Source organism: Aulostomus chinensis, chromosome 9, assembly GCF_037954235.1.
Source record: "Aulostomus chinensis isolate RoL2024-O1b breed Wild chromosome 9, RoL_Achi_v1.0, whole genome shotgun sequence".
Classification (NCBI taxonomy): domain Eukaryota; kingdom Metazoa; phylum Chordata; class Actinopteri; order Syngnathiformes; family Aulostomidae; genus Aulostomus; species Aulostomus chinensis.
In genome coordinates this window covers 22,263,289-22,288,909 of record NC_141328.1, presented here as the reverse complement: position 1 = coordinate 22,288,909, position 25,621 = coordinate 22,263,289, and the positions used below count along the sequence as shown (strand labels likewise).

General features: G+C 39.8%; 1 protein-coding gene across 2 annotated transcripts; it reads left to right on the top strand.

The window, feature by feature from the left end:
* Positions 1–739: 739 nt before the first annotated feature.
* Positions 740–23,500, top strand: LOC147256365 (oxysterol-binding protein-related protein 2-like). Of its 2 annotated transcripts, none has more exons than XM_086214291.1 (14): positions 740–881; positions 12,064–12,403; positions 16,177–16,303; positions 17,138–17,213; positions 17,558–17,692; positions 18,098–18,195; positions 18,290–18,472; positions 18,601–18,708; positions 20,347–20,436; positions 20,715–20,835; positions 20,932–21,057; positions 21,230–21,353; positions 21,767–21,857; positions 22,677–23,500. In XM_086214291.1, the coding sequence occupies exons 2-14, from the start codon at positions 12,367–12,369 to the stop codon at positions 22,777–22,779; spliced, it is 1,419 nt and encodes a 472-aa protein (XP_086070417.1). In that variant the 5' UTR covers positions 740–881; positions 12,064–12,366; the 3' UTR covers positions 22,780–23,500. The 2 variants fall into 2 exon arrangements, with proteins under 2 accessions (XP_086070417.1, XP_086070418.1); XM_086214292.1 differs by lacking the exon at positions 740–881 and adding an exon at positions 9,160–9,324.
* Positions 23,501–25,621: the final 2,121 nt, after the last annotated feature.

Genomic DNA, 25,621 nt, shown 5'->3' with positions numbered 1-25,621 from the left:
GATAATAAACAAGTGACTTGTAAACAGGACTTGAAATGTACACCACTAAATCCAAATATCCCAAGAAGCATGAAAAGCAAATTAAACAAAGCAACATTTTTGTGCAACAAATTCAAAACTGCTAATTTAGATAGACTCCAATATCATTAAAGCTATTTGAAACATTCTTTATGTGGGCTATGATCAACTTTTTCTCTTTAAAAACAAGAGAAACCATAATTTAGGATCTACTAGTGCGTTGCAAACTTCCAAAAAGAATATAAATATCTTAAAAATTTTGTTATAATTTCTGGGAATGTTAATTTTGTTCCATTAACTTTTCCACCACATCCTTAGAGCTATGTAGTGCAGAGATACGATTGCAGTCGTAATCGTCCAGTTCATTTAATTTCTTTACAGTGAAAATAACAGAATGACTAGAATATTTACAAAAAGCATCCAAAACATCTGTTATCATCTTCAGAACAACCAATTATTAGTTCACGTCTGTTTTTTAATCAGAGTATTATAATGAAGTATTATCATCATGATTATTTATATTATTAGCCACGTAGTAGAAGAAGTAGTAGTAGTAGTAGAAATAGTAGTAGTATTGCAAAATCAAGACAGCGAAAACGTTGAACATTGCACTACCTTTTAGCTTAAAATTTTACGAGCTTTGTTTTGGACTACTTTTTCCATTTTTTTCATTGATTTGTATTGTTATTGGCCAGGCAGTGCAGACCTCACACCTGATTGGCTGTTCACAACATCCATCATTCAACCAACCTCATCCCTCTGACAGTGACTTCCGCCTCTGTGTCAATCCGAGGCAACACCAAACACAAGTTCCTCCTCATCTCTCTGGACTTCCAACCATTCACCCTCCACACAACGCCGAGGTAAGAGCCACATTTTTTTTTTCAAAACAGTGAACTGCTTCGTTAAGATTTTCTGACGTGTTTTACGGTCGCAAAGTTTAAGGGGTGTACAAGATAGGTTTCTAACGATGCTAGTTAGCCACCTCTTTTAGCCCGCCCGCTAACGTGAATGCTAGCTGTCAAAAAGCTCCCTGACGTCCTGTCAGAGTTGGGGCGGTCGGCTTGGCGTGTGTTTGTGATAAGCATTAACCCAGTATTTATTGTCAGTACCTTGCTGTTGTTTAAAATTGTCTACCGGGAATGAATTGTGCGATAATTTGGTAGCTAGATAAATTGTGCTAGTGATAGCAGGCAAACAATCCACGGCAGCACAACATTTGGGATGGGTAGCGAGGCTGGACGCCTTTTTAAATGCCAGTAAAGATCATTTCAATTTAGCTCGGCGTATGAGTCACTTTTAACGTTAAGCTCTCTGGTATGAAAGTTGCACGTCTGCCAGTTCAAATCAGTCCAGCGTAAAACCCTACTTAACTCTCATGCAAACCGAACACATAAAGCCAAAAAAGATATGCAGGTAGAATTAAAGTGCACTGTTTGAAGAAGGGAGTTGCCTATTTAGTAATCTGGATTTGTAGGAGAACATCTGGGTCTCTTCCAGCAGCACTTATCTCTGGCAAGGTGTAGGTAAAATTCTCCCCATGTCACGTTTAACTGCCTCAGCAAACAGTGGGAATGTTAACCTGCCTGTTTGGCTCCTCGCTGCCTCAATCACCAGCTACATCTGACTCAGGAAAGACTAAACAAAGCTTTGTCTTTTAAGGTTGAGGTGCACTACAGGTCATTGACTCCAAGGACTATACTGACACAGCAGGCTGTGTATCTGCTCTCCTTGACACATTGATCCCTCAGAGGCAGAGTTGTACTGCTGATTCAACTGGCTTCTCATGATGACCCCCCCCCCCCCCCAAAAAAAAATCGTATGCTAAGACTGGTTCTATTGAGATACATTTCTATATCATATTTGTATTTTGTACAATGAAAATATTGTGACTACCACTTGAGAACATTGTGTTTCCATAACACAGACAGTAACACAGACAAAACTTGGCAACTGAGTTAAAATTTAAAAAAAAGAAAAGAAAAGATATTGATGCTCTGTGAATGATCAGGACACTGCATATTTGTCTTTTGTTGCATGCATGATACGTAAAATTAAAAGCAAATTGTTACCAGACTGCTTTGGCAGTGCAAATTATTGTTTTTTTTTTTTGTTAAACCAGACAGTTGATCAACTGAAACACAGTGAAGCATTTGACTGATCAGATTGAAAGAAATTTCTTGTTACAGAAACAAAATGCAGAAGATTAGTAAGATTAATAAGTCAGAGGGAATTTGGTGGTTGCTGTTATTAGCTAGAACTTTCACATTTAGCAGGCTGCATTAAAAAAAAAACAACATCTGAACTTGTATGTAAAAGTTAAAAAGGAGAAAATACGTTAAGTCTTAGATGGTACAGTATACATGACAGTGTGTATTTGGGTGCAGCATTCTGCTTGGAAAAATATGGATCATATTCTCAGATGAAAACCCTGTGTATAACAAAAATTAAATTAAATGTCAGCATTTAATTTATGCTTAGAAAGGAAGAAATTACAGTCATATAACTTCATTACATGAGATGCCTGATCATTCTCTGTGGAACTGAAGGTGCCATTTTGTTATGTGTATTCCTAACTAAGATGCCTTACCCCACCCCCCCCCACCCCCTAGTTAGTTGCTATAGAGCGGTGGTCCCCAAACTACGGCCTGCGGGCCGGATACGGCCCACCTCCACTTTTGGCCCGGCCCCCTGAACAATACCAGAGATGCATTTTGATTTTTTTTCTATATGTGTATTTGTATTTGATAATAAAATTGATAACTAGCTATGAACTATTTTCATTATTAACTATTAAGGTGTGTTCACTAGGGCTGCAACGATTAGTCGCCGTTGTCGACAAAAATCGATAATAGAAATAGTCGACAATGAATTCCATTGTCGCCCCACGCGTTTTTCCAACAGAGTGAGGCATCTCTCTTGATTATAATCTCTGAAAACAACACATTTTTACGTTTAGGCAAACTCATGATTGTCACACTTTTTCTGTTACAAACTGACCCCGGCCCCCCCATCAGAGAAGGGGAAAGTTATGTGGCCCTCACAGAAAAAAGTTTGGGGACCCCTGCTATAGAGCCAGTCTCCTCTTGAAAGTAGAGCATCACACTGGTGTACCAGTGGACTGCATTAATCCCTGTGGAGTAAAGCTATAAAGCTAGACGAACGGGGCTTCCTGGCATTGATTGGGAAGAACTTATGATTTTTGCTTTTGCATTTATAATTACATGACAAAAATTGATGGCTAAAAAGAAAAGTCGTGTGGCTCACGCTCTATTAGGTGACCCTACATTAACCAGACAAATTGTGCTGTAGTGCTTCAGGGTGCACTATATTGTTGCTTTTATTATTTGTGTGGAAAAAAAACCCGTTGTCCTCCCAATTTTAACAGCCTCAGAGGTCAACCTTAGATAAACCTTAAGTGTTAAATAACTTTGTTTTCACAGAAGCGCCCATGGCTGTTAGTCAGTTCCTCTTACGCTATTGTTGACCGTGTTGACATCATCCATTGCTACTAAGGATTTCTTAGTCGTCTTTGACGCTGTCCCCTCAGGGGTTATTTCACTCTTCAACGGTTCTGAGTGGTAATCAGCTGATACAGCAATGGAAACAAGTGTATGTAAACCTGTTTTTCGTTGTATAGTCAAAATAACTGTACATTGTACCCTGTTTTATCGCTGATCTTATTCACCCTAAATTTAATCAGGAAAAATTGGTTGTTGGTTTCATTGCCATGACATGAATCTCATGGCTAAACTGTACATGATTTATTTTGTTGATCATTTTGTATTACTCTATGAGGAACAAACTCTCAAGGAGTTAACTTAACAAGATAGATATTGCTGTATTTTTAAAACCTCACAGGTGTTTACTTTGTTATTTTCATGTATTAGTCTCCTGGTGTATTTAGACTCAAATTTGACAGTAGCACAACAGAGGAGAATGTGAACTGACAACCTGGCTAATTCCTTGCTGATTACTGTATTGTGATATACGGTTGCTGTTAAATTAGATATATCATGACTGAAGATCTGCGTCCTATGACCCACCCCTGCTCGACATGAAATGTTTACATCATTGGAATGCAAGAGAGCAAGAAAACATTTCTTTGTAACTTAGCAACAATAACCACTTGTGAATTTTGCTCTGAAAATGAGATTGTGGGTGTCGCCATGAGAATGGAGCAAGTGAGTGTGTTTGTCTACTTATTTATCCAGGCTATTTGCTTACTTTTGTCACCTTTCTGTAAACTTGAAGTGGAGGTCAGATGAGTCACCATGTCAGATGAGTTGGGACTCACTGGTTATCTTTTTAGGTAGTTTCTCTTTAACCCTGAGCTTAAGGGACATTTCTGGCTCGCTTTATGCAGTATGTATTGCTGACCTCTGGGATTCAAATTAAGGGAACAGGAAAGACATTTTGCAAGACATGCCTCAAAAGCCAAGTTACAACACAGTGGACAGGAATGTTGGAGTTGGGGCCAGACAAACAAGCAAACATTAAAGGAATTGAAACAAGCCAAGACACAAATTAGTGAGTTACTTGTCAGCCATGATGTTGCTTAGCCAGAGTTGGTAGACGTGTAATGATAAATGTCAATTAGGATGAATTAAATGAGGAGAAATGTGTTACATTGTCATCAAATTGTGATTGTGCAAGCTCAGTGTAAACAATAATGTTGTTTATGAAACACTAAGAGTAAGGCGCGAACGTGTGGCTCATTTTTAAACAAACAATTCATTCTGTCAGTCTTTTGTCTGCAGTATGCTGCCGCATGGGGAACGAGGCAAAGTTTGAGCTAATCCTAGTCTAGGCAACCATCCAAGCAACAGAGCAACAATAGTGTATGTATCATTTATCATAGAGCAGGGTTACAGGCTGTCCAATCAGGAGCCTCTCTAACACAGGGCCATCACCTGACCTGCTTGATTGGTTCAAGGGCGTAGAGAGAGCATGTTGGACAAACTGAGACTAGACCTGCTATGAGGCAGCCCTGCTGTGCTTTAAACATGAGACTGTATCATTAACTCCCTAGGATAAGAGCGTATCTGTGTAATCAGTATATATGTACCATATGTACCCCTGATAGTCTATGATGTATTTTTGTTCACCCCGGTTTGTGTTGTTGTTGTGTTTTTTGTTTTGTTTTTTTGTAACAAAAGGCAAGACAGCACAGCAGTAACAATTAGCAAGGAGGGAAGTTCAGATGGTAAATGCTCCTTTTCATACTGGAGCACACTGACTGAACATAAACGTGAAGATAAATTAGTGTGAACTAAGTTAGTAGATATGATTGTCTACCATTTTCACAGTTATCACAAATATCAATGAATACAGAGAAGTCTCCATCAGAGATGTTGTGGTAAAACCGAACATTTTCCTTTGCATTTTTCAGGACATATTACAAGATAAAGGAGACATTCCTGTGGAATTATTTCTTTCCATTAATGGTATTCAATAAAAATACCAATGTTCACATACAATGGCTGAAATGATTTTTTTTTTATTCAATTAAATATAATCATCAGAAATCTTACTGAAAGTTGAGAGACATCTTTAAATACCACAACAGCACCTCAGCACAGTAGCAAGTGTCTGACTGGATCTCGTCCCTTTTGCTGAATCTGCCTTTATGCACAATTGGAGTGTCATGGTGCTCACATTTATCAAGGGCGAACATGCAAAAATAGTTTGGCTCTAGATGCTCAGTAACTTCTCTAAACCTTCATGCAGGACAAAAATCATACTTGAATGTACTGACATGAATGGGAGGGTTTGGATGGGTTTTTTTTTTTGTTTCTTTTTTTGTAGCCCAAGAGGGTTTAAAATGGATTCATCACTTCAGTCAAGAGCAAACAGAAAATGTAACTGGATGAGGAACTAACCCGTGCATGAAAAGTAAACCAGAGGTTAAAAAAAAACTAGCTTAGTCACAAACATCACAATGAATTATTAATATTGAGTTTTCATCAAAAAGAATGAGTTTCCTCCTAATATTACATTGAGGTTTGTCATCCATATTGGATGTTCGATGACTAATATTGATGAGAAATTCTGCCATTTTTTTTTCTATCTGTTCAGTGATAAACGAAGGAGTTCATTTGTCAGAGGTTGGCTTTGCACTGGCGGAAACCCACAAAAAAATCATCATCCTTCCTCGTGACAATTATTTTACCTTCTTGTATGTCTCTTGCAGCCAAAACTTGCGTCTTGCAGTAATTTACAGTTTGAAAGGGAAATCCAGCCATTCTCTTTTATCATGCGCCCAGCTGCACAGGGCTGGGATCTTATGAAATGAGGGATAGAAATGTTGCTGTTGTGGCTTGTGAGTTTTATTTCCATTCTGCTGACCAGACGCTCCCTTCACATACCAGGATAGACACTGTTGATGCTAGCACTTTTTTTTTTTTTTTTTTTTTGTCCTTCCAAATCAGCCAATCAATGAGTGTATAACAACCAGTGTTGTCTTGTGATTGTGGGTGAATAAATTTGTCATACTGGTGGTCACACAAATTAATTTGTTCACCGTTGACATTTCATTTCCCTTCTTGGTAACAGTCTTGTGATATTTACTTTCACTTCCACCCTCAGGCATCTCTGATGCGTCCTACTGGGGATGTCACAAGAGGAGATAATAAAGTATCAAGCAGATTCCTGAAATCTAAAAGCATGAATGTATTTGTTTTTCTGTGATATGGAGAGTACTGTGCTCTCAAAAGATACTGAACAAAAGCATGGTGAATGATAATTTCATGTGCAGATGGAACAACAGGCCAGCTTTTTGGAAAGCAAAAAAAACCCCCAACAAAACGATAACAACACGCAGACCTTAGGTGTCAAAACCAGTGAAATATATTTGCATTAATTTGTCAAAGAATAGAATGAATCCTGAAAAGAAAGGCAAAGTGCAGGAGCCGTGATGGAAGGTGGTCCAGCAAGTTTCATATTAGTGAAGGAGCGGTTTATGAAAGATCAACATTACTGACACTAATGTTGCTGTGACGGAATATTAACTCTTGGCTACCCTTTAGCGTCACCCTACTTGTTGACATAATGGTACTTTACTACTTATTCAGAGTTTACAGACATGCCTAAACATATTTGACATGTTTTATCGGTCTCTTTGAGTAGAATCCCTTGCCTTGGCTTGTGAAGATTGGAGGTTATGCACACCCAAGTCAAGTACAGCTTTATTTTTTCCTCTTTAAGACTCAGGAATGATTAAGTAGTTGAGGCTGTTCTGAAAAGCTGTGTAGGCTCATTCTCTTTTCCTTACACAGGATGGTGATCAGGAATCAGTAAAGTGAAAATCAGAAAGATCAGCAGAATTAATTTTGCTATTGGCAAGCCTTAACGTTGATGATTAAAGGTGACTCCCAGTGCCACCAGGCTGGCATCGTCATGGGTGTCAGTGTTAAGAACGCTTCACTTTGAATATCTCAATATCACAATTTGAATGGTGTTACTTCAGCTTCTCTTTATTTTTAAGGAATAAGTGTCTAGGACACCATTTTGATTTTAGTTCACCATATCTTTGGAACACACAATTAGTGCCCGACCAATATCGGAGATTTTCGAGCAGAAAAAGTCCCTGATCACTGATATGTGCAACTCGTACAGTGAATTTTTGTGCTGGACTGAAAAAAGACCCTTTCCACACTCAGTGTACACCAGTTTTGTACTGATATGACTGTGTAAAGGAAAAGGGCTGATTTCTTCATCTTACTTTTAATAATAAAAAAAGAAATCATTTAACATTGAAATACATTGCATTGTGATAAAAGACCTTTTCTCTCTGCTGGACACACCCCATTTCACCATTTTAAAATCATATTTGGCATTGATTTCTGTATTTATTGTGCTGTGAAAAAACATTTTTAATATCGGCGCATAGTGGAAAACATAAAACACTGATACGATACGATATGATATAGGCCCGTGACAGGCAGGTATATCTGCCGACTGATATATAACACTCAACTCTTCCCTGGAATGCCATTCTAAAGTGAACTGATCATTTCTTTTTTGCTCAAATGTGTGCTCAGAAAGCAACACCAGCCCACAGTGTTGCTGTCACAGCTGCTTCTGTCAGATCCTTTCACACACACGTTGCTTCTTCCTTTCATAATTCTCTCAGGCAACATTTAAATCTTGGTTTGTCTGTCCAGTTCTCGGTCTTGGAAAGCAGATTGTCTTTGAGTCTTCTGCCGACAAACCTGAGCACTAGCGTGATAGAAAATATCGATTGAGAAAGGCCCAGCCAAATAAATGGCTCGCTGATGACACTGAAAGAGGGAAAAAAAAGTGTGAAAATTCAGAACTAATTTTGAGACCAGGTCATTCCATTTATACACAAATAGCTGACTGTTTTGTAATTAAAGAAAGACTTCATCGTTTGAGACACAAGTTCTGCACATGACATATCAACTACCAAAAGCTTGGTTGTTTTTTATAATTCACCATTGCGAGATTGGCTGTTTGATGGCTGTGTGATTTTCTTGTCTACCAGAAAAGGGAAAACTCCTGTCTTCAAAGTTGGACAGTGTGATATGGATTTAAATGTTGTTGTTTTTTTGTTGTTGTTTTTTTTTCCCACACCACAGTTACAGTTCTAATGAGGTTGTTTTTTAGATTGGTTCCAGACAATTGCAGGAACTGTATGTTTTTTGGGAACAAAGTCTTCATTATTAGGTCTTGCTACTTAGCTACCCTGTTGATATTTGTTGTATGATAAGTTTTTTAGGGACGTCAGCCCAGGGAAGTGGTGAAGAGTTTTTAATAAGACTAGGAAAAAGTGACAATATTAGAAAATAGTAAAATACATTTAAAAAAAAAGCTGTAATGCTTAGACATGGTGTGTGTGTGTGTGTGTGGGGGGGGAGTGTTATTCAGTATGATATCCTGTGTTTTTCTTTCACTATTTTTAACAGTAAAGGCTAATTTGGTCTAAATTTTGTTTTACTGTTCCCTCTGTCAGTGCTAATCTTAATGTATGCGTCAGTGTTTGTGTGGCATTGACTGGAGGTATGTGTTTCACTGACTAGAGAGGTGTGTCACCTATTGAGATGGGTGTGCAGGAAGACAGAAAGAGGTGTGTATGCGTGCAGTGTCATTGCTTAGTATCGAGCTCCGTCTTGCGTGGCAACAGTTCTGGTCTCTTAATTTCCTTTTGCACGTGTCTTTCTGCTGGTCTCTGTCCCTCTGTGTCTTTGCTGCCATGGCTCGGGATGATTTTATACCTCTCAGAGAACTGCGAAGAGTGACAGCTCTAAGCTAGAGTCTGGTTTTACAGCTGGAGCAGCCAAATCGGTAGGTTTTTTTTCTTTTCATTAAAGTTTTTATTTTTAATATTTTTTTTTGCATCTGAAAGTTTGACAGTTGGAGTTGCCATAGTAACAGGTTTTGTTTAGGGAAGAAAACAAACAGGTGAGCTCCATGGGGTCAGTAGAATTAGGTCGATTTGAGGAATAATCTGGAGTGCTGAATGAATTGGTGGTTAGTTGAAGTTACATGATGGTTAATCTTGCTATCATTGCTAAATGGCTGTGGGCCAACAGAGGCTGTTTGATGGGGGAATTTTATGAATCTCCTATATGAGACATGAATATTTATTATTAGAGAACTAATGCACTGTAAGACAACAGGTGAAAATTGCTTAATTTGCTGTGAGCTTGTATAGTTTGTTACTATTTCTCATATGGGGCATTGCCTTGATGAGTAGTTTAGGACTAAAATGTTTGATGTGACTAAAATGATATAGAACATTGATGAAGTATACAACCATTAGCTTTCTAGTCCATGGTATTCCCTTTCACATCACCTAGACACAAAACTCCATAACTATTAATTGTTTTTCAAGTTGAATACGTCGGGTGATTCTGTGAGACACTGCTGAGCCAGCTAATGAGACCGATAACATTAACCTCACAGCTAATCAAGCTCTAACTGCTACAACAAGCTATCTGACAATCAGGAATCTGCAGAAGCAACCTTGGTTCTTAACGCCGTGTTGTCAAACTGGCCTCCATCAGGTTTTGCCATGTTTGTCAAGTAGGAGGCTGCTACCTTTAGCTGCAGTTAGCCGTCACTGTTGCTCCTAGTTGGCCAGTATCCCTCAGGAAACTACAAATATACCTCAGGGTTGAGCCAGAGGATCGTCAGAAGGACCTATTTTCTAAATATTGTGCTCCAGTTTGACCCAAACAATAAAGTTGTGTTTTTACATCGTAGTCATTGAGGGTCAGCCCCCAGGAAGACTCAGCTCTGGCAGTGTTATGCATTTAATCTAATTCATTTGCACAGTTTAAGAGAGCAGAGAAGTGAGTTATTATTTGTTGCACTGCAAAAATAAATAAAAACATTTAAACTGCATTCTTGGGGGGGGGGGGAATCAAATATTGGACGATAAGAGAAAATTGAGTATTCTTCGTTTTCATTTGCAGGTAAGAGTGATAAGAGCGCTAGTCCTACTGTATAAACATAATGGAGGAACCATTTAATTGAACACCACTGCATTAATCCGATTAATTAAAATTAACATTCTACTATTCCCGGAGATTGCAGTGATTCTAAACTCTCCGTTCCTTTTCAAACATGTAGATTTTATAATTAACGTCATCTACTGTGCTTCCTTGATGCTACAGGGACACTTTGATGCGCAGAATTTCTTAAACATCATAGGAAGTACAGCCCCGAGGGTAGTTGTTCAACCGGATTCTGGTGTCTGCTTTCACTGGATTGTAAATTGAGAGCAATATGATACATGAACACGACGTTTTAGTCTGTGTTGTGTTGAATGTAAGGACTTTGGAAATCGCTGATGACATGGGGGTATCTTGTTGCTTCAAACAAAAGGGCTAGTTATTGGCTAATCGCTGGAAGTGGTATGTTATGAAATTAGGTTTGAAGCGAGTTGTAACACAGGCCAAACACTTACAGGCTGGGACATTGTAGCCAGCAAACCCTGCACAATGAGGCAGACAGGCTGAAAAACAGGGTAAATATGAGAGACACTAGTGGAAGATGCCTCATTCGCATGACCTATCAATTAGATTTGCAGAGATCAGTCAGCTTGAATTTCAAAGGTGATTACAACAATTAAGTCGGGTGTCTTCTAGTTAGATGCGTTACGCGTAAGTGAGTCAGGGACATTTCAGTCAGTTACACATGCACACACAAACACACACACACACTTTGTGCTTTTATGTAAGAGTGCCGCAAACCCAATCATCTAAACTGCATCTAGTTTAGCTACTCTGTCTCCCTTTCAGGATGAACAATTACTTGATGGTCAATGTTGTTCGCTGCTGTTGGCTTGATTAAATAAGCTATTATACATTAAAGTATTTAACTATATTTTTGCACATCCATTCCATCCCAACTTTTTCTGACTTCAACCATAATCTTCTGTGAAAGAATCACAAGTCCAGGTCATGTGGTGGAGTGACTAACGTTCAGTAACCTACCAATTAAAAATTGGGTATTTGGTGTGGTAATTTTGAACACTGTGTCGCCTACATTCGATTTTATAAAGAATCAACACAGTGTTGATACTTTGATTTATTATTTTGGAATGTCAGTTTTTAAGATGAATGGGCACATTGATTTTGAAACTTTGAGGTGCCAGCCATTGTACCAAAGAGGAGGTAACAAAGAAGCCTGACTGTTGTCCCGATTATGTAACTGCTGAGCTAGAAAACTCTGTTTGCACTCAGTGAGCCATAATGGAGATGATTGTTGCTCAGCAAAATTAAGCAGCTGGTATCCTAGATAGCTGGGAATGACCCTAAACATTGTGTGTCATCTGATACCTTACAACCACTGGCTTCGATGGAGCTGTGTGGGAGGTTTTTTTGTTTGTTTGTTTGTTTGTTTTTGTATGTGTCAAACTTCTGAGCTTAGGTGTGAAGATTCAGAGTTTCTATTTGCAGCAGACTACTGCTGAAATCAACAGAATATGGACAGGTTCTTTAATGAAGTTTTTTTTTTTTTTGTAATCCTAGGTGTCACATTAATGTCTGTTTCTTTTTTTCCACCCCTTCTCTACAGGTTTTAGCCAAAGAAACACGAACTGAATTCTGCTCTCGTCGGCTGTTCACCTGCTGTCTGCTGACCAAACAGCAATGTCCTCTGATTGACATTAATTGATGTCATTCTTCATTTATAAAATTCCAACACAAAGCTTTTTGAGGGCACTGAAGAGACACTGTGCTGTTCCCACGTTGACACTGCAGAGCGACCTTGATTGACAGGACTCCCTCCAGAGGAACTCTGAGGAGCTGCCACCAGAGAGAACATGTGCTAGAAGTTGAACATCTCTCCTAAACATCTGGTTGGCTTTGACTCTATAAAATGAGCAATGAGGATGAATTCTACGACGCCGTCACAGGTGGGTGTCTTGTGGGTGTCTTGTGAGAGTGTCTGTGCTCATGTGTCAGTCTTAAGAATATAATTTTCTTAATTTGATACTGTGCAAATCAAAATGATCAGAACCGAAACTGTGACCTAATAAACGCAATCTAAACTGAACCCAGACTAGCTGAAGCGTTCCACCCTGACTGACACTAGCTCAGTTAAACCACTTATGTTGATGTCCATCCAGTATCATTTTGTCATCAAGAATTACTGTTTTATAGGATACTATATTCTCTGGGACTGGTTGTTAATGGTCTGTTTTTATCCGATGAGTCGCTCATTAATTCTGTAGTCCTTTGCCTTACTGTCACTATCCCAGCCTGAAGTCTATGAGCTGAACATTGACAGCAGGTTTGTTTCATAACTCATGTGCAACAATTGCAGCTCAAATTACTTTCGTAAAATAGTACTTTTTTAAGCAGAGATGTTGGTTTGGGGCTGCACGGTGGTGCAGTGGTTAGCACTGTGGCCTCACAGCAAGAAGGTTCTGGGTTTGAGTCCCGGCTCGGGCACGGGATCTTTCTGTGTGGAGTTTGCATGTTGTCCCCTTGTCTGCGTGGGTTCTCTCCGGGTACTCCGGCTTCCTCCCACAGCCCAAAAACATGCAATTGGGGACTAGGCTGATTGAATACTCTAAATTGACCGTAGGTATGAATGTGAGTGTGAATGGTTGTTCGTCTCTCTATGTTGGCCCTGCGATGGACTGGCGACCTGTCCAGGGTGTACCCCGCCTCTCGCCCGTTGACGCTGGGATAGGCTCCAGCCCCCCCGCGACCCTTAATGTGTAGGAATAAGCGGAAGATGACGATGGATGGATGGATGTTGGTTTGTCAGCGACAGCCCAAAACAACACTTTTTCGGTATTTGTTTTAGCTTTCTGCCGATGTGGTGGCATTTGATGACTTGTCTGTCATAAGAACACCAGCTGGATGTTGTGCATGCTAGCGTTACCGTTGGCATGAAAGCTCTGATATTTAAGCAGTAGCTAATTACCAAACACATTTGGGGAAAGTGGATACTTAGGAGTTGCATGCTGCCTCTCCTGTGTCATGACCATTTCCCGTGAGAGGGGCGGTTGTATAGCTGTGTGTAGGTTGGATGCACCGGGATGCAGAAAGAGAAGCACTTACTGGAGCATTACTTGAGACTATTTCATCCTTTTGTTGAGAGAAACATTGGTAACATGTGCCTTGTGTCCATTTTATTGCAGGAATGTTCATGATTGGTCCAGGGCTGCAGGTGAAGATGAGCAGAGTGATTATTAATGAATATTAGCAACATTGTTTTGTGGGGTTTTTTATCAAGTGATAATTTGTACCGGTGTGGTATTGCTAGGTAGTGTTGGCTTAATCTTTGTTCAGTCACTGTTGTCTGTTAGAGATTGTTGTTTCCATGCACTTATAAATTATACATTCAAATGTGTTTGTGTCTCCATCTGTCTTTGTGCCATTATTGCGATCATCTTACTAATCTGAGACAGATGCAGACTGGTATAGATCTATTATTCATAAGTACACATGCACAGGATCGACTGTGAATGATATCAGGTGGCACGTAGCTTGGCTAAAGTATCTAAAACTGTTCCTTCAGTGGTCCGCCAGTAGTAGAAAGGTGTTGACAAGGATTGAGTAAAAATAATAAGACAACAACTGGGCTGTAACCGACTCAGGGTCATCTCAGTGAATTTTGAATATCTGTAGGGGTGAAAGATGAGATGCAGTCGGTGGTCACAGTCTTCAACCATGACAGCTTGATATTTGGTCTGCAAATTGTAGGCTTTATCGAGAAAGCAATCTGTGATTCAAGTTTTTCAACACCTTCTCTCTCAACTAAAAATGTTTCAAAGGAACATGAACAGCAGTCTCCAGGAGGAGAAATACTCATGGTCTCCCATTCCAGGGATGAATAAACCTAAGTTATTCTGTGGCCAGTGACAAGGGAGGAAATGGTGAAAAGCCTGAGATTCTCAAGTTGAAGAATTTCAGTCAGTACAGTGGGTGTCTAACTCAGGAGTAGAAGCACTAATCAATTAATAAGTCATTGAGCCTTAAACTCTGTTAAACCGGTTCAGTTTTTCTTAGGCGACATGAATATCTTGCCGTTGAACACAGAGGTTTGTTCCTATAGGTTGCTTTTATGACCGTTACAAGAGATTGTAGAATATTTTCATGTACGGTCAGTTATAAATACATGCAGGTTTGGTGGTTGCAGTTTTCTATTCCCACAACGGCCCTCGACTATGAGGAGAAATCTAATTTTATGCTTGCAAGTTTGAATGAAACATGGCTCTATCATGACAGTGTGCTATTTGTGCTGGTGTTTCTGGCTAGCCAGTGAGTTGTCTGTGCATCTGGAATCTTGAATGTGTCATGTGTGTCTTAATGAATAAGAAGAGTTATTTCTAATTCTTCCACGCTGGCAGCAGCCTTTGCCAGAGGTTGTTAGTCCGTCACATTCTCGTGAACATGATGTCACAGTCACTCCTCCAGGGAACTCCTTCATCTACATTTTCACTTGGCTTACCTCATATTGGGAGAACACTCACCTGGTACCTTTGACATGATGTCAGCTGAGTAGGCGTGTTTGCTAAAGGAAATAACCTTTCGTCTATTTTAAGCTGCTGACACGGTTGCACCTTAAGTTTACCACAGCTCCACCCTGTACCGGACTAAATACTTGCTGCTGTTTTCATGTCTTAGTTACCAGCCAGGTGTAGGCGTTGGCCAGAACCAGCAGGTTGAATGAATATTTCATTGCCGTCCGGGTTGGTGACACTAGTTTACATAAAATCTGACATTGGACAGATTTCCTCTGAAACACCTCAGTAATGTGAAACCCATCCAGTCAGTGATTGTTGTGAGCAAAACTAGTCAATCCTTGAGTGTAAAAATATATTTCTTAAAATACTCTTTCTATTCTCTCTTATTTATTCCCAAATTACTTTATTTTTCTCAGAAAAATTTCAGAATCTTCTTTTTTGATTGTAGAGTGTAGAATTACAAGAGCTGTCCATCTCATCGATAATCCATCATCGTCCATCGTCGTCTTCTGCTTATTCCTTACTAGTAAGGGGGGGCTGGAGCCTATCCCAGCATCTACGGGCGAGAGGCGGGGTACACCGCGGACAGGTCACCAGTTCATCGCAGGGCCAACATACAGAGACGAACAACCATTCACACTCACATTCATACCTACGGTCAATTTAGAGTATCAATCAGCCTAGTCCCCAAATTGCATGTCTTTGGACGGTGGGAGGAAGCCGGAGTACCAGAGAGAACCCACGCAGGCACAGGGAGAACATGGAGACTCACACAGAAAGATCCCGTGCCCGAGCCGGGACTCAAACCCGGAACCTTCTTGCTGTGAAGCCACAATGCTGACAACTGCACCACCGTGCAGCCCATAATCCATCATGTTATTATTTATTATTGTTTGCTAAGACCTGGGGTTAGCTTGATGGATGCCCTGTCAAAACACTTTCTGTAACCGGTATCTCAAGATTGTTCTAGAACTTCTACTCTTCCATCGGTGATTACTTGAATTCCAACTAAGTGATAAGTTTTATCATGTTTAAATCTTACTCCAGCTAGCACGTAAAATACTCCAACTAGTTTGTGAGAAATAATTTCTTGGGCTTTAGCCTGGATTGGACTCTCGTTACCACAGGACTTGCATCTGAATCAGGATCAATGAAATACAACCCCCCCCCCCCCCCCCCAACTTGATGTCGCTTGTTCTTTCTCGCAGGCTTGGATTCGGATGAGTCATATGAAGGGGTGTCAGAGGCCAGTTACAAAGATGCACTGGTGTTTGAGAGCAGCATTCAGAAGAACAACGGATCAATGCCACAGGAGAATGGCATCAAGAAACACAGGTACTGCTGCATTCCTGCACTGCCATCCAGATGCACTCTGTAGCTGCATCTTATCTCTGCCACAGTTTCAATCCTCCCACTGAAATAAGTACAATGTTTTGGGCAGGGCAGGTACATTTTTTCCATTTTTTTTTTGTTTTGTTTTTTGTGGCTTTAGAATTGTTATGCCATAGAAATGAAGACATTCGAAAGGAGAAGTTTGTCTTGAAAGGAGTAGTTGCAACATTCGGGTTGTCTCTTGCCTCTTGTGTCCTCTGCACTCCGATTCTGAGGATGATGTATAAACTCTGAGATCTTTCAGCACACAAAAACAAGCAAATTCTGGAGAGAGGGAATTGACCACTTGCCTAAAATCTTCATAATTCTCAGGGTTCCTCACTGTAGTGCAGATGCAATGTTGTAAATGTGAAAAAAGGCAGCTGGTGGGGGAATGACTCATGCGTACAAACCTTGGGGACTGTGCTGCCACTTTACTTACTTAGATGTGTAATTTCATCGGTGACATGCAGAGTGGAAATTGCGTCTCATCCATGTAGTTGCACTGGAGACTCTCTTGCTGTTTTTGAAACAAAGAATATCTTGCTGTTTAACGCAGAGGTTTGCTCCTATAGCTTGCCTTTATGACCATCATCTCTTGAAATACTTTAGGCATTGCAGTATATTTTGGCCCATATGCAACTCCGTTTCAACCCTCTGCTGCGTTTAGGCTGTCTTTATGAAAGGCTGTTTTTGGTTTTTGCAGTAGAAAACTCCCTGTAGCTCACAAGTTGACCCTGACATGCTATATGTTATGTATTCTCTTTATCATTGCTCGCTCTTCTTTTTTTCTATCAGGACATCATTACCTGCACCCATGTTTTCAAGAAACACTGTTAATGTCTGGAATATCCTGAAGAAATGCATGGGGCTGGTAAGTACAGGTCGATTTACGGGTGCAAAAGTTCACAAAACATGACACCACATAAGGTTTTCAGTGTACACATGGAGAGTTGTTTCAGAGGCCATGATTACACCACAGGCCATTCACTTGCTGGCTAATGAGGGTTTTTGGCCTGTAAGAGTGAGATGTGTTTTTTTTTGGTGATTTACATTTCAATGTAAACTGGTTGGGATGATGTACATTTTAAAGATTGACTTACGACAGTGACATTCAGATGATGAGGCGTAAAATATCCGCGCGTCCATTCCCACCAGGGAACAGCTCAAATGTGGTTTTAACGGAGGGTTGTGGAATTTATGTGTTGTGCTTTTCAGGAACTCTCCAAGATCACAATGCCTATTGTCTTCAATGAGCCTCTGAGCTTCCTGCAGAGAATCACAGAATACATGGAACACACTTACCTCATCAACAGAGCCTGCTCGCTGTCTGACTCCATAGAGCGTATGCAGGTGAGATGCACACACACACATTTACACACTCTTTGACTTGTTTTCAACATGAAGTTTTCCTACTGTTTACATTTGATTTAAATGTTAAGTGAGAAATAGATTATTTTTGTTCTGTAGCTCAGAATTAAAAATGCAAGAAGCTATAAAATAGCAAGTGAGTAGTCATCTATCACATGAAATTATCAAAAGCTAAGACCCTCCAACTCCCACTCCACTTCCTCCACGCACCAGCAAAACCAAGTTTGATTGGATGAAAGGTTGTTGAGATAATCAAGTCAGAATTTTCTTGCATTGAGGCTGAATATTTTTCTGAACAGAGAACATAGAGATCAATCAAAATGTGAGAACATGTATACACACATAACAACAAATATACTTATATCGTCTGTAAATGTTTGTCTGCAGGCTGTAGCTGCGTTTGCTGTGTCTGCTGTTGCATCTCAGTGGGAAAGAACTGGAAAACCCTTCAACCCCTTGCTGGGAGAGACCTATGAACTCATCAGGTATACATGCACACACACTCTACACACACATACGCACACACACGCGTGCTCTAGAATAAACAGCATCCTCCATGCTCTTTCTGTTGCCTCCAAGAGAGGAGCAGGGTTTCCGGCTGATATCGGAGCAGGTGTCCCATCATCCCCCAATCAGTGCCTTCCACGCAGAGAGCCTGGTCGGGGACTTTGTCTTCCATGGTTCCATCTACCCCAAACTCAAATTCTGGGGCAAGAGTGTTGAGGCTGAGCCTAAAGGAACCATCACACTAGAGCTGCTCAAGTAAGTTGGTGAAGACGTGTTAATATCACTTAATTTTTGAATACATTTCCTCCTCTCTGATCGTTCTCTACCTCTTTTTTTTATTCCTCTTGTCTCGTCCCACGTCTTTGTCTCCTCTTCTCATTCAGGCACAACGAGGTGTACACATGGAGTAACCCTTATTGCTGTGTACATAATGTCATCCTGGGTAAACTATGGATAGAGCAGTACGGCACCGTGGAAATAGTCAACCACAGGTAAACTAGGGATTTTTATAGCATAGAATATGTAGGCAAAAGAATCAGAATGGTTAAGACAGTCAAGTTGCTGTGATATGCGTTGTCCTTCTGGTGACTTCAGGCACTCTGTCAGTGTTTACTCTGATATTTAAGACTTCAGCGTGTTTACTCTACGTGTTACTTCATCAGCAAACAATCTCTGAATCATTCACCCCACCCCAAAACACCTCAGACAAACTCGGGCCAGAGCAGCTCCAGGGCTGCTGCTCTGTGATGGACCTTTGGTGAACCAAGCTCCAGATGGATAATACTTGATGTGCTTGAAGAGGGACGGCTGATTATCACTGCTGCATTATTGATGGATGATTTACCTAACAGAGTCAGCCTGCCTACCAAGACCTCAGACACCTGATTCCGCTTGAACTGCGTGGCCTCATCAGATGACTGGAGAGGAGAATTCATCCCAGTGTCAAACATTTTCCAGCCTACAAAGGAGATGACAATAAATTCCGTCCGAGACAGCTGGGAAGCCACTCTCAATAAATATTCATCTGATGTCTCTATTGATAGAAAAAATCCAAAATTGACATATAAGGAACTTAAATGTCTCGAGTTTAAAAGGGAAGCAATCACATGATACAGGTGAATAATGCCATAAATACACAGTCTCTCACGGGAGATGAATGTTCTGGGAGATGCAACATTTTATAAAAATGGTGAAGCCTGCAATTCCATAAAGACACAATTGCAGACCAAAAAAGGATTAAGTGGTGCCTGGACAAGGATAATGCAGAGGAAGAGAATGATCTGAAGAAGAAAGAATCCAGGAAGCTGGTTAGACTGGAATAACCCAAAATGCCGCTGTTATTAAAGGCTTTTGAATAGTCTACACAGACCTTGATTTTTGTTGTTTTTACATATCAGCAAACATCACATCCAGTGAACGCCTCAACCAGATTCTTATTTTAATCCAGGAAGCACGCCTACTCAAACATTTTTAATCCCGAATCACTATTTAAACCTTAAAATATCCAGAGAAGCTGGGCAAAGCTTTTATTATCCTGATTTCTCACACACACACACACACACACACACACACACACACACACACACACACACACACACACACACACACACAAATTTGTGTTCACACAGTTGCAAAGATTCACACTGCAAGTCAGTTTTATACAGTTTGCTGCCACTGAGCTTTCCTGTTTGTGGAAGGCAGACTTCATAAATCCCCTTTTTTAAGTCTGACTGCGTTTCTCCAATGCTCAAACTTCAGAAAACACACAACCAACCCAAATACAGCCAAGTGTGTTTTGAATGTGTTTCTCCTGGGTCATTTTAACTTGAGGGATAAAATTACATTATGGAACAATAAAATTTGGAATTAATACTAAACAACAAAATTCCACATTAACCAGTGAATCCAGCAAGACCACATTCATATTCAGTCTGTCAAAAAATGCTTGTTAATAGTTGTGTGATTATTATTAGATGAAACAAGATCCCATTCTGTGGAAAACATCAATTACTATTGCTTCGTACCTTGAGGGAAATCGAACATTAGAGCGTATTAGTATGGTTAGTAAATCAAAAAAGCAGCTGGTGAAGAGATGTTAACTTGTTCTGTCCTCTTTTTTTCCCCTGCAGCACTGGAGACAAGTGTGTGTTGAATTTCAAGCCCTGTGGGATGTTTGGCAAAGAGCTGCACAAAGTGGAGGGATACATCCAGGATAAGAGGTTACTCTCATCTGACTGTTACACAGTGTTAATATTCTGCTGCCGATAACTAATTATCTTCTTCTCCATTGTCCTCTGTACTCATTTTCTCCTCTACGTACCCCTACGACCTCATCGCACCCCTTCTGCTCTCCCCGCTCCTCATTGTTCCTCACCTACATGAATTATCTTCCTCTGCCTCTTCTCCATTTTTCCCACCTCCCTTATCATCTGCGCTCTCTTCCCTCTGCCTCTCCTTCCTCCTCTCCCCTTCTCTTGGATATTTCTCTCCTATGCAGTAAAAAGAAGCTCCTCGTCATCTATGGTAAGTGGACCGAGTGCATTTTGAGTGTCGACCCTCAAGCCTACGAGGCCCACAAGAAGTCAGAAAAGAAAGGGGACAACAAGAAGCACAAAAATGTAAGAACTGAATAAAAATCTGGGAATTGATACTTTCATCAGAAACATGCTTAAAAAAACAAACAAAATTGAATTATAAATGAATTGTATTTGTAGGAGGAGCCTGAGAGAGCAGAGAACGATGATGCAGACGACATGCCTGAAGTCCAGGAGACAGTGTCAGTTGTACCAGGAAGCACTCTTCTGTGGAGGATAGACTCCAGACCAGCACACTCTGCACAGGTACACAAATAAAAAAGAAACCCCACTCATACACACATGTTACAGCTCATGATAATCACATGAGAGGTGAGCTGTTTTCATTGAATGGCACCTTTTTAGTTTTAGCAGTTGTGATGTATACTTACCTCAACCAATACTTGTGAGCGTACTAATTCCTCCTATCCCTCCACAGATGTACAACTTCACCAACTTTGCCATGTCTCTCAATGAGCTGGAGCCTGGCATGGAGGCCATCTTGGCACCCACTGACTGCCGTTTCAGGCCTGACATCAGAGCTATGGAGGACGGCAACATGGGTAATCAGACTAAGATGTCTCTTATCAGTGTTTTATGGGGCTTTGGTTGCCTGAATGTTTTTCAACAGCACTCTGTGGAAACCTCAGCAGTATACCTGCAGTATTACTGTAGTACTCAAGCAGTACAATCAGGAGTTAAAGTTAGTATTTTGATGACAGGAACTAAACTGTTGTGTGATCAATGATAGCGGCTGAATCAAGGCTCAGAATGCCTGAAACTGACTCCTGAGAACCAAAAGATGACAATTAGAAAATGTTGCCACCTGCTGGTTGTCTGAGTCACTGTTCTGAGTGATCTGGGGGTTGAAGGAACAATTCAAACTACTTTAGTGGTCTGAAATTCAGACTGTGTTGTAATTCACAAACTCCCTGATGCAATCCAGTGACACTGCGGCCGTGCTGTTGTTATTCAGATCAGGCCAGTAAGGAGAAGGAGCGACTGGAGGAGAAGCAGAGAGCTGCTAGAAAGGAGAGAGCCAAGAATGACGAGGAGTGGTCCACACGGTAGGTAGTGAGTAATACTAGGCTGAAACGAACATCCCGCACTGATGATGTACTTTGGACCTTGTTTGGTCATCTGCTTTTAATTGTCTTCAGCAACTTTGTACTGACAGGGTGCAACTATTCATAAATAACAATCCATTTAATTCAGAAAAATAATTAAGCAAGTTCACAAGATCTGGCTGGCTTTGCAGTGAAGCAGGAGCCATCTTGTGTCCAGCTGTTAAACTTCTGAAATGACCAATATTTAGACATTCATACATGATAGATGTTTTAATGAGGGGAAATCCGGCATCGTTTTGAGGACTTCGATCAGCTCTTATTCTGTGTGACAATCATGTCGATGGAAATAGTTGAAGGAGAGTAGATGTCAGGAGGGTTCTCATCTTCTTGAGTTACGCTGAGAAATACATGATTAATGCTGAAAATAATAAATAATGCTAATTGTGTGACTGTTGCAGGGATCCATGCCAAACAAGGTGTTTTCTTAAGGCTGTAGAGCTCCCACTCTTATGCTGGGAAACCCCTGCAGCGCCACAATGCTGCATCTAGAATGATATTTGGACATTTTTAGCCTTTATGCCTTCCATCTGGGGATTGCACTTTGCCATATTGTGATTTGTTATTTTATCCAGCCCTATATTGACGCACAGTATAAAGATACATGAATTAAACATCAGGGAATAAGTGAACTGATGTCACAAATGAAAAGATACAAAAAAAAATCTGGACAAAATCTAGAAAAGTTTTTCCGGACTCAGCTGTACAGTGTGTGGTCCATGAATCTGTTAAAACTGCAGAGGTTTCCCTTGTGTTTTCCAGCTGGTTCCAGCAGGGCACCAACCCCTGCAGCGGCTCCCAGGACTGGATCTACTCTGGTGGCTACTTCAATAGGAACTACCAAGACCTGCCTGATATCTACTGATGTAACCCGCCAGCCTTCACCCTCTTCCCCTTGTATAGCCTGAGAGAGAAAAAAATCTGCCTTGTCATGAATTGGAGAGACATGTTAAGAATTTATTTAAATCCACATCCTCATCTTACTGCCTTCAACGTCATCTTCCTTGAACTCACCATCACACCCGGCTCAGATCGGAACAAAGTCTCTTCAACGCCAGCCTCCGAAACGTCCACTCAGTCGTCAGGTCTTTTCTGACTTTTCTTTTTTACAAGTCAAGGATTTTAAAGCTTCTTCACTTCGGTCTTATTCTCATCTCGTAGTGATTCTGTCACTTTAACAACCAGCAAACGCTTCCCATCGTTCTGACCCTCGCATCTTTTAGAGCACAGTGTGTTCAAGGGTCGTGAAACTAAAGCTAACGCCCCAAAATGAATGTCTTTCTGATTAAAACTCTCCCGAGGGACCGCCTGAACTCGCATTATTAAGGTTATCAGTGAGTTGAAGCAACGTGAAGTAAGACAATAATCACAGGGATTGATGGACACGGAGGGACGTCCAGTCAACCAGGAAATCAGGGATGTGAAAGCTCCTTTGACTGAAGATGGATCTCTCTTTTTGAAAACACAAGCACTCATAATGTAATGTGTGGTGTGTGTGTGTGTGTGCACGCATATATACATATATATACATACACACGTGTGTGTGTGTATGTATGTATATATATATATATATATATATATATATATACATACATACATACATACATACATACATACATACATACATACATACATACATACATGTATGTATATGTATATATGTATGTATATATATGTATGTGTGTATATATATATGTGTATATATATATATGTGTATATATATATATGTATGTGTATATATATGTGTATATATATATATGTGTATATATATGTGTGTATATATATGTGTATATATATATATAGGTGTATATATATGTGTATATATATATGTGTATATATGTGTATATATATATGTGTATATATGTGTATATATATATGTGTATATATATATGTGTATATATATATGTGTATATATATACACATATATATATGTATATATATATATGTGTATATATATACACATATATATATGTGTATATATATGTGTATATATATATGTGTATATATATGTGTATATATATATGTGTATATATATACACATATATATATGTATATATATATGTGTATATATATACACATATATATATACACATATATATATGTATATATATATGTGTATATATATACACATATATATATGTGTATATATATATGTGTATATATATGTGTATATATATACACACATATATATATATATATATGTATATATGTATATGTATGTATGTGTGTTGTTTCAGGAACAATATAGTTAGATGTTGGTCTGATTGCTCAGGACAAACAGGATGAATATTATCTCATATCTCAATAACGCATTTAAATCCAAACAACTCCTGAGATGTTTCCTGGACGGCTGAGTAGAATTCCCAGCTTGAAGTAGAAGTCTTGAGATCATGATTTTTTTCAGCTCTTGTTAGCTCCTGTATGTGTAGGACAGGGATAAATTCATTTTACTCACCTTGAAAGAGCTCTTTTTTTTTTTTTGAAAGATAAAAGTACACCTGAGTACACCTACACACACACACACACACGCCCTCCCACACACACAGGGTTTAAGGACAACTGAACTGAATGTTCGAGTGCAGGTGCTAACAGAGCTGGCACAGTCTCATCTGAAGTTTACCTTTTTGGAAAAACTGACCCTCTGGCGCGTTGGCGTTGTGGAGAAGGAAACCTCATCTCCCACATTTCAGATCAGGAGAGCTTAAACCTGAGCGATCAGATGATTTCAGAAATGAGCCGTCGACCACAGCAGAAAGAAACATCAAGGCTTGCATGTGCATGTAGATCAGAAACTTGAAGTCTAAATTAACGGAGTTAAACGTCACGCCGAACGATGTCAACATTCCTGTGTGATCCCCAGTTGAGACACACTGATGGTAAACCTGATCAACAGCGATGGAATGAAAGCTGTAAGCGTGCTATCAGTAATGAGTATATAAATATGTACAGACACTTAGAGCGATATTAACTACAGGAGAGAGTGCACTTGCTGTGTGAATGATGAGAAATTTGACGATGTGAAAGGTTTGACATTAATCTTACTCTCATTATAGCATGATAAAAACAGACCATTATACATGTCGGTGTAATCTAATATAACGTGTGAGGTATTCAGCTCTTCTAGACTGATAAGATGTTAGAGCATTGATTTTTTGTTGTTTTGTTTTGTTTTCTTCTTTTCCGTGGCGAAGAGAAGCAATATCAGCACATTCCCTGAGTTTGGTGAAGACGAATAGTGAGAGTTATGAATGTTAGCACAAATAATAATGATACTAAAAGAAAAAGATTGTGGACAGCCCTCGAGCTGATTTGTAGTATTAGGTGAAGTCTTGATGTACAGAATCTCAGCGAGAAACTCTGTTTTGATTCACGATAAGCTCCACAATGAGTCCTGAGAATATTTGGACTTCATATTTAGATCACCAAGTGTCATTCCAGTTGAGCAGGGCTCACATGTCTTCTTTAATTTAATTTTGGGCTGTAAGAAGTTTAAAAAAAAACAAAATTCTTTTTGAACGGACACCCAAACTACATGCTTATACCCTAAGTCAAATAGAAATGTCTAACAGGACTCGGATGGGACACGTTTTATGTTTCACTTTTTATTTTTCTTTGTCTGATCAGAGTTGGAGCAGATCCTTTAAACCAGCTCAACATTTGTACAATTTTCTCAGCACAGTTCATCTTTCAACTAGATGGAGTTACAT